The sequence below is a fragment of the Arachis ipaensis genome, chromosome B1, assembly GCF_059453495.1.
Source record: "Arachis ipaensis isolate K30076 ecotype BB chromosome B1, ASM5945349v1, whole genome shotgun sequence".
NCBI lineage: Eukaryota > Viridiplantae > Streptophyta > Magnoliopsida > Fabales > Fabaceae > Arachis > Arachis ipaensis.
This window is the reverse complement of record NC_142436.1, coordinates 144,305,840-144,320,054: the sequence shown is the minus strand read 5'-3', so window position 1 is coordinate 144,320,054 and position 14,215 is coordinate 144,305,840. Positions and strand designations below refer to the sequence as shown.

Below are 14,215 nucleotides of genomic sequence, written 5' to 3'. Positions count from 1 at the left end.
CTCTAATCTCATTTGTTAATAGCACCACATTAGCAACAAGCTAGCAAAAAATACGCAACTTTTGAGGAGCTTCATGCTTTCAGATTTTCGAAAACAACTTAGCTTTAGAGTTATCTGAGGGGCTTAGGTAGAGAGAGCAAGCTGACTTGATAGAAAATGCACCGTTTGATGTCAACAGCCAGGCTAGAATATCTTCTCTCATCTCTGGTTCAGGTGTTTTCATCGACCTAAAAACAGGAATCCAATCGTCGCCTAGGACTAATGCAATTCGATTGAGATCCCACCTCCGGTCTGATACATAGTCACACACACGTTCCTCCAACATATCATAAAACACCTCGAGCTGAGCAAAATCAATCAGGTGGTGTACCCCTGGCATCCAATGATCAGTCTAGAAGTTAACATTTTCACCAGACCCAAGTCTCCAAACAAGATTATCGGCAAACTTCTTCCAAACATGAAAGATACCTTTCCAAGCATTAGATGAAGATAGATGTTTTGTGATAAGTGGCAGGGAGTCATCTCCACATCCATACTTGCTGCGGACTATCTTTACCCATAGCACATTCTTATTATGGATTAGCTTCCAGGCCAACTTCATAAGATTCGCATTATTCAACACTCTAGCCGGTCTGAGGCCCAAACCGCCTTGGCTTTTAGAAAGGCAAATTTTCTCCCAGCTCATGAGGTGAGGTTTCCTCCCCGAGCTAACACTTCCCCATAAAAAATCTTGCAAATTTTATCAATATGCTATCACAAATACTTAGAGGAAGTTTTATGGTCTACATGACATAGGAAGGAATAGACGCCAGTGCTGATTGGGTGAGAGTAACTCTGCCCGCAAGAGAAGAATTTTTAGCCTTCCACGAACTAAGTCTATTAGCCATTCTGTCTAATATGAACTGAAAGTCATCCTTCTTGGAACGACCATGAAAGAGAGGGACTCCAAGGTACTTACCCATATTGTTTGTTAGCTTCATTCCCAAAGCATCACTCAGTTCTTTTTTCCTAGAGAAGCACATAATCTCAGAGAAGTAAACACAGGATTTAGCATAATTTACCTTTTGACCCGAACATTTACAAAACAAATTCAGATTGTCCCGTACAACCTCAACCTACTCCATGGAAGCTTTTTTGAATAGAACAATATCGTCAGCAAAACCTAGATGGGAGAGTTTCGGCCCACCTCTATTTAATACTATCGGCTCTCAAAAATTCTGATTAACAACAAAGGAGATAATCTGAAACAGTCTTTCTATATATAAAACAAAGAGATACGGTGACATAAGATTACCCTGTCGAATACCTCTAAAAGGAATGAAAGAATTAGATGGGATACCGTTCCACAGAACTTTCATCTCCACAAATGAATAGCAATAAGAGATTAGGTTAACTAGATACTCTAGTAGTCTAGCTTCAACTAAAGTATCCCTGATAAATTTCCATTTCAAAAGATTATAAGCTTTTTTTAAATCTATCTTAATAATCATATAACCACAAACACCTTTCTTGATCCTCATGAAATGGATGGCCTCTTGGGCTATAATTATTCTCCGTCAACGTTGCTTGATTTTCTGGTTCACATAATTATTTAACTCGCTAAACTATGTTTGTTTCTAACTTTCTACAACGTTCTGGTTCATTCTTGACGGTTGATCGAATTTCATTGGAAAATTCTACACACAGAAAATGATGCACAAACTAAACTCCTCATACGCTCATTTCATTGGGAAAACTAATTTTGAGGTACATTAATTAGTAAGCTATATTTAGGCTGATTTTTTTTGTTATGGAAGAGTTGGGTGTGCTTTGCCGGGTTATGGGATGAGGATGAGCTATACCAATATGTGGGACAGGTTTTTTGTTCAGAGATGGTGAGAAGAAATCGGACCCAACGATTTACTTTTTGAAATTTTTTTGAGCAAATCGGAGGGTCCGTTTTGCATGTAGAGGAGGAACGAAAATAACATTAAGCAAATCGGACCCTGCGACTTGTACGTGAACAAAATTTTTTTATATAACTTTAAGGTAATCGCATGGTCCATTTTCTTTGTTAACGAAGTTTTGGATATAGGCTGAGCAACTCGCACGGTCCGATTTGGCTAGGACAATTTCCTCGGTCCGATTTGTATGTGAACTGACACCATACGAATGTAAAGCTCTCCTCCTCTCCATAACGCCGTCCAACACCAACCTTAGTTCCATATTAAAATTAATTTGCGCTATATTTACATACAAGAAATTATTCACAATAAATAAAAATAAAAAGAATTAGCCATGAAAATAAGAGAATATTTAATGATATGTATCAATAAAAAATATTATATCTATTTGTTCAAATTATTGTCGTTTTATATACTTCTCTTTAGTAACTCTAGTTAACTAGTATATTCATTGACTATATACCTAGTTAATTAATCACATAAAGTTATTACATGATTAATTAGTATATTCATTGATTATATACTTAGTTAACTAGTATATTGATATATGTTATATTATTTTAAAAATAAATATATTTAAAAAAATAAAACATGAATTTTATTGATATTTTTTAATAAAAATAAATTTTTAAAAATATTTTTATATTTTATAAATATATCTGATATTCGATTTGATCTGTAAATGTGCGAATCGAATTGGGTCGAATCCAAATTTAAAAACTACGAATATTAAATTCGATTCGATAATTTCAATATAGATCGAATCAAAATTTTAGTCATATTCAACCCAATTCAATCCGCATTCACCTTAATAATTAGCTTTGGTTGGGTTCAACCTTTCATGGAAAAAAGAGAGGATTGATTGAACAAATATATTAGAACCTTTCTTTCCGTAGGGGTAGGGGGTCACATCATTTCAAATAAGTGGGATTAAATTACATTAAATAGTAAAATATAATATTTAATAGTTAGTGAAAGACACTAATGAGAATATGAACAATATAGCATTCCCATGTTTCTCTCCGCCAGGATTGCCCTTCTTCAATGACGACTATGACCCACCATCAAGCTGGATAAACATTCTAGATCAATATTAATCATTCACACGCAATTTATCTTAATAATGCATACTATATAGAAATTGAATTCAAATTAAATTAGTCAATTGAACTTAGAATGCATACGCAACACTCCTAGATACTAGTATAAGAAAAATTCAATAACCATAAAAATTTATTACTTTATCAGTATTTTTAATTATTATTTAATTTTTTTAATTTAATAATTTAACAATATTTTTTTAATTTATATTTTTAAATATTATTAATTAACTTCTAACATTTTTCTACTAATTTAATGATTATTCAAATAAAAATATTTTAATATAAAAATAATAATTAAAAATTAGTATATAATTTGATATATTTAATTAAATTATTAAATATAATACGGAATAATATTTAATTATTATTTTAACGTAAAAATACTATTCAAACGTAGTTATCCATTTATTCATTTATCAAGCCGTCATAATTATGATTATATACTTCTGGATTGTTTCCCATGACTTTGAACTGGAAAGTCTTCTTTCTTATATTATATAGAACCTTACAATCCAAAAGCAATTAATGAAAAACTGAAAAATTCCATTATCTTCCTATGTATGTCAAAAATCCTTTTCTTAAAATCCTTTTCAGACTCTGTCCAAGCCCATGTGATGATCAGATTAAACGATACTTATTTCATAAGTTTGAACATAATAAAAATTAAATCCGGGCAAATAATTTATTTGAAAGAAAGGAAAGTTACGAAATCTATGTTTCTAAGAGATAAATAATTTATTATAGCTAATGAGTACCAAAATAGAATATTATGATATAAGAAATTTTCAGAAATGTTTACTAATAAAAATATATTAATAAAAAATTATTAAAATATACTTTTTTATTTTATTTAATACTTTTTATAATAAATAAATATTAAATAAAATAAATTTAACATAATTAAACGAATTATTTTTTATCTTTCTAACATTATCCAAAAAATTTAATCTATTATACCAACCACAACCTTGACTCTCAATTTATTCAATCATGATAATTGATAAGTGAGAAATAAAAAAATGATTGTTCCATATATGTATATATGCCACATAAGACAAATCAATCTAACCAGAAATTAGAGTTGGAAGAGTTACAAGAAATCATTTCATAATTCATATGATAGCTATGGATGTAACACTTAACACAAGTTTCTACCCTCTAGCCCTATAATACAAACACACATCAATTCATAATCCAAATAAAAACAACCCCAAGAGATATTTCATGTGAATCTTGAAATTAAGCACCTATAGAATATATTCAAATGTATATATATTTCGTGTAAAGTTTATAGGATTAAGTGCACTAATAAAAAATACATATATTGTAAAGATTATTGACTATTAGCTATGTGTGAATCACCTCATACATACACATACCAACTAACAAGCAACTGTTCAAACCAACCATAGCGTGAGGAAAACTCTAACTCCTCCATTTGTTTTTATTTCACACATCATTCAAGTTCATCCATCCATCTATATATATCTATATATCTATATATACATATTTAGACATAACTATATTGTTCAACTATTCTTATCCTTTTAATAACACTGCTACTATACTACAAGTACCTTCCTTAGTTTCCATTATTGAAAACTAAGTAAGGTGACAACATGTCTACTACAGAGAAGCCAGGGGAACCTGAGAACAGGACAGCTCCAACTCCGGCTCCGGCCGGCGTCGATTTGTCTAATTTGGATGTGATATTAAGGTTTCTGTTGTTTGCAGCCTCACTTGTGGCAGTAGTGGTGCTTGTCACTGGTAATCAAACCGAATTGGTGCTTTTCCAAGGTAGGCCTGTGCCACAACCAGCCAAGTGGAGATACTCACCGGCCTTTGTGTAAGTTCATATATAAAGCTTTATATATCAAAAATACTATATGAACGTAAAAAATCAGTCACCAAATTAATTATCCGTGTTTAATATACGTTAAAATATAAAATATATATTAAAAATCACTTAAACAATACATCTATTCGTACACAAATATGTCGTGATTGATTTGGTGGCTATTTTTTTATACATATAACAATTTTGCTTATATATGTGGCGGCTATATACGAAGTGTTTGCTATATATGTTGGTCTATGTTTTTGTAGTCAACATGAAATTAGTATAAAGAAAGTTAAAACAGAAAAAATAAAGAAACTACACTAATTAAATATTTTTTTTTTCTTCAAGAAGAAAGGAGAATGAAAATTTAGTCTTAGTTGAACTGTTAATTAATACATGAGGGTTTTCCCTTAATTTTTACTCTGATTTCTGGTATGTACGTAATTATGATGGCTTTTGGATTTGCATGTCATATTTTACTGTACGTTATTTGTAAGGAGGCTCTCCTGCCTTATTGTGTTACTTATTATTTCAATTCTTTTTATGTATTTAACAAATATTAATTGTTGTTGACGCTTTACAATTAGAAATTTGACATATTATGATATAAAATTATGCAGATATTTTGTGGTTGCATTTTCGGTTTCTGGGCTTTACAGCATCATCACCACGCTAGCATCACTCTCTGTGATCCAGAGACCACATCAGAAAACCAAGTTTCTCCTTCATTTTCTCTTCTGGGATGCGGTAACAATTAATAAAATAATCATATTTTCACCTTATAAGCTAGCTAGCATTTCAAGAGATAAATAAGTAATAACCCATGAGTGTTATTTGTCATGGTGTGGTGCAGCTGATACTGGGGATAATAGCATCAGCAACAGGAGCAGGTGCAGGTGTTGCATACATAGGTTTAAAGGGAAACAGCCATGTCCATTGGAATAAAATTTGCAGTGCATATGACACTTTCTGTAAGCATGTTGCTGGATCCCTTGCTGTGGGCTTGTTTGGCAGCATTGTTGTTGTGTTACTCATCTTCCTTTCAGCTTTCACCCTTCACAGCAGGGTTCCCAAGTAGACAAATGGATCATAGTTTCATTAATGTTGACAAAGTTAGTCTGAGTGTGTTGTTAAGTACTGTAATTAGTACAGTTTGTGAATGACTTTTTGTGTTTGTGAATGTTTGTTGGTTTCAGGGCAATGGTGTTTGATTATATGTATATGGGTAGTAGTAGTGGTTGTCTTGGTGGTTTATTCATGCATTAAGTGGTTTGTAATTAATTATTCTGCACCCACAAAATAAACCAGTTATAATCAACATGGAAAAGTTTTATATGAATAATTGATGATTTTGATGTGTACTTTAATTTTGCATCCATTCTTACAAGTATCATGATTCATTTCATAGCATGGCACTCTGATAACACCAGGGGCAATGTAGAGTAGAGTATGAAAATTGGACTTAAAAACGGAATGAAAATTTTAAGGTGTAAAATTACACAAAGCAAACCAACTTGGGTTGGTCGAGTGATCAGCTCACTCGTTCGCTTAAGCAAGTGTCGGGAGTTCGAACCCCACCTTGTGCATGCAACAACTCAGCAACTCATTGACCAGCGGCAGACCCTTAAATAGATCTTAGATCCGCAACGGATTAGTCCTTAATCTGTCGGGTTGGGAGATACCATTTGGGTAAACCAAAAAAAAAAAAATTACACAAAGCATGTTGCGGTCTCTTTATGACTTGAAAATCATTGAAATGAAACGTCCAATGGAGTTATGAGTACATAGGAAAAGAAAGCTACGAAATCTGCCTAAGACTCAACATCACAAAGAGCTTCCTCTGGGGTCTAAGAATTAAAACATGGAGAAGAAAAGCATTCTATGTGCTTGATTGTGACAACTTAAATAACAACATTGGAGTTCAATGCATGGTATAATTGTCCTCCACGAATTCATCTATTACATTTACAAGAATGGAATTTATGCATATTTTTAATCTGATTGATTTTAAAAGTAATCTGAACTTGTCTTATTTTCTTGTATTTAATGACATAATAGTAGTGATAGTGATACACACGTATTATTACCACATTATACACATACTAAAACTGATAGCTATATAAATTATATATATACTTATAGTTGATCAGTCTTATAGGACCAAGGTGTTGATGTGTGACCAACAGCAGAGATCTGAACACGTACAACCTCATGAATGGTACCTCGGCGAAGTACCCCCAGAACATGTTCATCATCTTCTGTTGCTAAATATGCCAAAGAAACCCAACGAGAATGTGACTCGTCCCTCCTGCGGAAGCCATAGATCCATCTCCCAACTTTCCACCACTTGATGCATACATGCCGATCAGATATCTCACTAGCCCGAAGCGATTCTACGAGTTCGTCGCCCTGCCAATCAACACGCTTAGATATCAATTACAAACACTGAAATGATTTTTATACAAGTTTGTAATTTTAAATTCTGGTATAGCCCTTCAAAACTTTAACCCAACATTATAATTTTCATGTGCATGTTATCAGTTCAAGGCTGAAATGTGAGATGTTATAAAATGAGAGGAAAAAAATCATGTAGATTAAAAAAAAAATCAATTTAGATGTTATAATAATAGTTATATGCCTAGCTATACATCTATCTTTACAGATCATGACTTAACTTCTGAAAGAAAAACTGCAAAAGTCAAAGAATAAGATAAAGCCCATCTATATCTCTGAATATGAAAACTTGCAAAGAGAGCAACAAATGACAAAAATGGTACACGTTATCTTTTTTAAAAACAAAAACAGGAACAAGAAATCTTGAACATGTGTTTGCAAGTTGTTCCAAATAATTGATATTAAGCTTAAAACAATAGTATTACCCTACCCAAGAGTCCAAGACTGAGCAGAAGATATTTTTATTTCACAGAGAAGTTTTAGCATGGAAAAAAAAAACACAATTGACTTTCTTATTACATGTATTCAAAATTCAAAATACAACAAAAACATGAAATTCAGCCAAAAAAAGGTGTTTTGATCCAAAGTGTTAAGTATCAAACATTTTAATAGCAATCATGTTAACTGCAGCCTTGCGCAAAAAACGAAAGAACATCAAGTTGACGGTAGCATGTAGAATTGCACATCGACAATATGCTAAATACATTTTTGATACATCTTATGCACAGTGATCACTTCAAGGGTCATCAAGTGACACCAAATTAAGCCATGATGAAGCAATTAACAATTGAAAGGAACCAAAACTATCTGGGATCTTAAACAGTGGTTCCCTTTAGTTGGAGCTAATTTGGCTTTTTTTTTTTCCCGAAAACCCGCAAAACTATGGTGTTCTCCTTGGGTAATTTTACACATTAAATTAAACTCGTCCATGAACATTTCCATACTGTTCTAGATTTTGCAACTACGGTTCAAGTGTTTCAAAATGGGAAAATTAAAAAGCTATGAAACCGAAAACAAAACAAATCACAACATGGTTGGGAAAAAAAAAAGATAAGAATACCTGAATCCCAAGACATGTGAGGCAATAGTGGACACCAATCAAGTTAAGCAAGACGTTGACTTTAGGGTTGAAGAGGAACCTCTGGACATCTTCAAAACCAAACCTTGTGGCAATCAAGGTTTCAACAGCATTGAGATAGTCCCTAACTTCAAGTGATTCAGAACGGGAACAAGCTTCCACAAACTTCTCAACAGACCTTGCCCTAACTCCCAACTCCACATGCCTCTTTAAGTACAATTTCCTCCACTTCTGTTAAACCCAATTGAAAACCTAAGTTATAACACAAATTCATATCAATTTCTAACAGCAACCAATTAAACGAGTACAGACCAAAAGTCAAGTACTTGATTGATCACATTCCCAATTCAGATTACCGATACACGAAAGAAATTAGGTCAAGCTGTAAAACAAGGGAATAAGTGGAATACCTTAAAATTCGGGGAATTAGCGGAAGAGGAAGAGGAAGTGGAAGATGAAGATGAAGATGACGATGATGATGAAGAAGGGAAATCGAAGGAAGTGAGTAAAGGCCATCTTTTTCTGACAAGAGACTCCCAAATGGAATCGGAGACGCAGAGTTCCCTCCAGAAAGTGGAACAACAACTCAAGGCACACAAATCTCGAACCTTTTGCAGAGGAGAAAGGGGTCAAGCAAAATCGAAGCAGAAAAAGGAAACATTGAAAGTGAAGAAATTAAAAGGAAATTGAGAAATCGGAACCTGAAGGAGAGAAGCGATTTTGATGGCAACATCGTGAGGAAGATAATTGATGATGGAAGCCAGTTTGGGTTGTTGGAAACTGCAGAAAGAAAGAAAGGAATCTGTTCTTCTGCGATCTCCATTCTCCAGTTTCATTTCAACGAACTCTTCTAACTTGTTCCACTGGGCCCCACCTCATCCCAATCACTCTGCTGACGCACCACTTTTTCATAAATAAATTAAAGACTTTTAATTTCTATAAATCACAGAGAGTTTAATCTCTATAAATGATTTAAAGAAAAATTAATTATGTGTATAAAATATATATTTAAAATATATTACATATGAAGAGAAATATTAAAAAATTAATTTTTTTATTAATTCTATTTAATACTTTAGACTCATACCAAATTTATATATTATTAAAATTTAAAATTAAAATATAATTTTTAATTTTTGTAATTAATTAAATATTAATAAAAATATTAAAATTTATTAACTATATAATATTACTCTCTATATATATAATAGTTAAATTTTAGTATTTATATAATATTTTAAAAACTTTTTATATAATTATTTAAAATTTTAATTTTAATGGCTTAATACTAATAAAAAACTTTATGCATTAATTCAATTATATATCACCGTAATAATAAAAAAAACAAGTTTATGTTATCGGAAATTATTGATTTATTAATTTATTGGTCTAATTTGTCTAATTGTGATTTAATCAAAAAAATTATTTTAAAATAATAAATAAATAAATATCCTAAAATATAATTATAATCTAATATAAATTTTAAAATATCTTTTAAATTTAAAACACTACGTAAAATGTCATCAAGCACAACTATATAATATTATCAAAATACAAACTCAAAAATTAAATAATAAATAAAATATCTAAATATTAAATACCAACATAAAAATTTGTCATCAATTATCAAAATACGCAAGATATTTCTTTGCCAAATATTTTTTCATTATGTGAATTCTACCTCCATTTAAAACTTATAGACAAAATAAACATTGATATTGTGACTTTCCATTCACTATTTATAAAGTAACATATTTTCAAGCTAGATCTATTTTTTTCCGTAAATTTAAAGAAGCTTGTGACTGACTATAGTTAGAATTTGAAAGATTATGATTAGCAGCATCATTTGAAATAAGAGGATTGACAAACAAATTATTATTCACAAATATATTATTATCAGCAATTAATTTTTTATGAATAATTTAATACTATTATCCATAACTAAAATCAATAAATCATCAACAATGTCAAAAATAGCAGCATAATAGAGCCAAAAATCAAATAATCATTCATAATTGAGATTAATAAATCAACACCACAGAAAAAAAAAATTACAGCTCTCATCAACACAATCAAAAACACCAATAACATAACAAAGCCAAAAATCAAATAAATTAGCAACAAAAATTTAAAAACAGCAACAAATAATCAACCTAAACCCTGAAATTAATAAATCATCAGCAAAAATTCAAAAAACAACTGACCCAAAAATTCAAAAACAGCAGTAACAATAATTTCAACAACATCACAAAATCCTGATAATCTTATCAATATTTGAAATTAAAAATTCAAAACATAACATAAAAGGAAAAACGTATTGTTCTAACTTCTAAGCACGGTCACTAAATGTTAGATAAACTAATTACTTTTATAACTAAGTCTAATTATTTTTTTTCTTATAGTTATTTTTCTTCCCTTTTTTATTCTTTAATTAAAACACTAAATTATCAATTTTTTAATTATTAAACTTAGTTTGTTGTCAAAATGACTTAATCATAATAATATTATTATATGTATATATTTTTTTATTTGAAAATTTAGAAGATAATTTTTTTTTAGAAAATGATTAGAATAATATTAATATTACTTATTTTTATTTAAATGAATTTTAACCCGTATAAAATGATGGGAGAGAATAGTGAATATCTTTTTTCAATTTCTCGCATAATGTGAAAGGTGCGTAAATTTTTTTAAGAAAACGGTAGAGGTTTTTAAAAAAAGATTGTTTGCTTTGAAAAATGATTATTTATTCATGTAATAACTTTGATCCAAATCAGATAATATATGTTCATACATTTTTTACTAAAAGTGACTCTTAAAAAGATATCTGTCAACTTTAAATAAAAAAGTATTAGACGAAAGTGAAAATAATTAATGGTTTGTTTATAGAGATAGAAAATGGGAGGATGATTATATTTTCAAAAGATAATTAATTGCATTGTGTGTCATTTTAAAGACTTTTTTTTATTTTAAACAAAAAGATCTACCATAAAAAAATGTAGATTTTGAGATAGATTAGAGTGGGTTTAAAATTTTTAATGGTAAAAAAATTTATACCAATAGAAATTAGAATTGCTGAATCAACTTCATAGTGTTCTTCAAGTTGCTGAGTTGACAAGAGGAAGAGACGCAACACAGTTGTGTGGAAGCTTAATAAAAATGGACTGTTTACTACTAATTCTTATGTGCGAATTTTGCATGATAAAAGACCTAAGAACATTGGAAAAAATATGTTTGATTCCACCTCGAGTTAAAATTTTTATTGATTTGTATTAGTCAGTAGAATTAATACTAAATATAGGTTGAGTAGTAGGTTTGATGTAATTGATTCTAATGGCAATTTATGTGTGTTGTGTGGTAAGAATGTTGAGAATTTTTATTACTTACTAAATAAATATTTTTAATAAGTATGGTATATTTGGGTTTATGATAGGCGTTCTAAATCTGTCCTAATACTATAAAAGAATATTTTAAAAATTAGATAGGCGTGACAATAAAAAAAGAACTTCACAAAAAGTGTTAGGATTTGGTTGAATTAGTCCCTCATTGCTTAGGATAGCAAATGGAGTAGGTGGCCTATGCTATAAATATGAGGCTAAGTTCTCCATATTTTTTGCACCAGTCGGAAACACTTAAAGCTTGAATCTGACTTTTCTTTTCCTTTATACTCTTTGATTAAAGAGTGTTGTGAGGTGTAGTTAAATATTTGCTTTGAGAGTGTGGGTGTACTGGGGTGCCGGTGTTAGAGAGAAAGAAGTCTATGTGTTGTAACAATTTTCACATAGTGATATTCTTTGGTTGTCATTTGACAACGGCCGTGGTTTTTTTTTTCTCCAGTAATTGGGGTTTTCCACGTTAAATTCTTGTGTTGTAATTGTGTCTATTTTATTTCTCTGTGAAAGGTATTTTCTCAAGGGGAAATGGTGTATTATTCCCAACATGTGGTATCAGAGCTTCGGTTCGGTGGGATTTATTCTTAGTATGCTCTGTGGTTGCAGCCTAGTCTGACCTTCCACATCAGAAAAGAATTTTGTCCTGTGACTTGAGGTTGATCTTTAGTTGCTGTTGTTGTTGCTGGAAGGCAGTGTGACACTGTGAGAGTGCAGTTTGGAAAGGTTCTGGCTAAGGAAAGACTTGGTATTTAAGTGTGTCCATTGTGACCCACCTCTCTTTCCTGGGGACCCTTCCTAGTGCGCGGTCTACAGTTGAGTTATACTATTCCAGTATACGGATACAACAATGTCAGGATATTCAAGTGCTGTGAAACTTGAAATAGAGAAATTTGATGGAAGAATCAATTTTGGCTTGTGGCAAATACAAGTCAAGGATGTGTTGATACAATCAGGTTTGCACAAGGCGTTGAAGATAAGAAGTATCCTCATGGTATTGCCGCACTGCCATGGATAAGGATAAGTTGTGGCAATCGGGTCCACAATTGCACATGGGCATTGGTTGGCGTTGAGATGCAAGGTGTGTGGCGAAGTTATGTCGATGGCTGAAGAACTTTCAGGAAAAGCCAATTTAGAAGTTGCACCATGAATTTTCAGCAAGGTTTCGATCTGTACCAAGGCGAAATGCTTGGAGTGGTCTAATTCCAAGTGAGTATACTTTCATGGTGGAGTATGATAGTTCTCTGAACTATGATTGTCGGTATAGACAATGGCAGCAAAGAATTGTCGGTGTTGACTATGGAAGTTGAAGATGTGTGACTATTTCAATCAAGGTGGAGATTGTTAGGATTTGGTTGAATTAGTCCCACATTGCTTAGGATAGAAAATGGAGTGGGTGGCCTAGGCTATAAATAGGAGGCTAAGTTCTCCATATTTTTTGCACCAGTCGGAAACACTTAAAGCTTGTATCTGACTTTTCTTTTCCTTTATACTCTTTGATTAGAGAGTGTTGTGAGGTGTAGTTAAATATTTGCTTTGAGAGTGTGGGTATACTGGGGTGCCGGTGTTAGAGAAAAAGAAGTCTATGTGTTGTAACAATTTTCACATAGTGATATTCTCTGGTTGTCATTTGACAACGGCCGTGGTTTTTTTTTTCTCCAGTAATTGGGGTTTTCCATGTTAACTTCTTGTGTTGTGATTGTGTCTATTTTATTTCTCTGTAAAAGGTATTTTCTCAAGGGAAAATTGTATATTATTTCCAACAAAAAGTGCTTGATGTATTATTTTAATATTGTTTAAAATATTTAGATGAAAAGAAATAAAAAAAACTTTTAGAAGAAAGTTTTAAAAATTGCAAATATTGTTACAAATTCGTTTAAAAGTTATAGAGATTCTTTTTGTTATCGATAAAAAATGACAAAAAAGTTGAGGTTGGTACTGGTCTTTGTTATTTGTCTTATTTCTTTACTCTACCTTATTGTAGAGCTTTGTGTTTAAGAGAAAAAAAATGTGCATCAAGAAACTTCTATACGATTATTTCATCTCGTCTAAATATCTAATAGAGTTAAGTGTGGGTCTTCAACTTTCATATATTAAAAGAAAAAGAGCGCGTAAAGGAACTCTAATCGATTGTTTAAATGTTCGGTTGCTCACTAGGGTGAGATGTCTGTGGAACGGCTGGTTGGGAACAATAGGAGGAATAAGGTATCTGGACCTGGGCGCGAGTTTTGCGAGAAAAAGTTCAATTTCGATTGTCAGTGGGTCGGCGGGTGAAGTCACTTGCAAGGATATTTCGATGTTGAAGTAAACGTCTATAAAATAAGGCGGCTAATTAGAGTAAATGATGACGTATCTGGGAGAGGGATAGGTCCTCCTCCTTTTATCTATAGTTGTCGGGTGGACCATTT

At 31.6% G+C, this 14,215-nt stretch overlaps 2 protein-coding genes across 2 annotated transcripts; one reads left to right on the top strand and one right to left on the bottom strand.

Moving 5' to 3' along the window:
* Positions 1–4,274: 4,274 nt before the first annotated feature.
* LOC107638238 (CASP-like protein 1D2) lies at positions 4,275–6,247 on the top strand. The gene is made up of 3 exons (XM_016341410.3): positions 4,275–4,892; positions 5,507–5,633; positions 5,740–6,247. Exons 1-3 carry the CDS (start codon positions 4,666–4,668, stop codon positions 5,962–5,964), a joined length of 579 nt encoding a protein of 192 aa, XP_016196896.1. The 5' UTR covers positions 4,275–4,665; the 3' UTR covers positions 5,965–6,247.
* A 348-nt stretch (positions 6,248–6,595) lies between these two features.
* LOC107638228 (F-box-like protein) lies at positions 6,596–9,342 on the bottom strand. Its single transcript, XM_016341396.3, has 4 exons — positions 9,120–9,342; positions 8,829–9,026; positions 8,401–8,649; positions 6,596–7,295 (listed from the first exon to the last, which is right to left on the bottom strand). Exons 1-4 carry the CDS (start codon positions 9,252–9,254, stop codon positions 7,023–7,025), a joined length of 855 nt encoding a protein of 284 aa, XP_016196882.1. The 5' UTR covers positions 9,255–9,342; the 3' UTR covers positions 6,596–7,022.
* Positions 9,343–14,215: the final 4,873 nt, after the last annotated feature.

Coding starts and splice junctions, on each gene's coding strand:
- LOC107638238 (XM_016341410.3), top strand. CDS start 4,666: ATGTCTACTACAGAGAAGCCAGGGGAACCTGAGAACAGGACAGCTCCA. Junction 4,893..5,506: donor AGATACTCACCGGCCTTTGT/GTAAGTTCATAT, acceptor AAAATTATGCAG/ATATTTTGTGGTTGCATTTT. Junction 5,634..5,739: donor ATTTTCTCTTCTGGGATGCG/GTAACAATTAAT, acceptor GGTGTGGTGCAG/CTGATACTGGGGATAATAGC.
- LOC107638228 (XM_016341396.3), bottom strand. CDS start 9,254: ATGAAACTGGAGAATGGAGATCGCAGAAGAACAGATTCCTTTCTTTCT. Junction 9,027..9,119: donor AAATCGCTTCTCTCCTTCAG/GTTCCGATTTCT, acceptor CCTCTGCAAAAG/GTTCGAGATTTGTGTGCCTT. Junction 7,296..8,400: donor TCACATGTCTTGGGATTCAG/GTATTCTTATCT, acceptor GTTGATTGGCAG/GGCGACGAACTCGTAGAATC.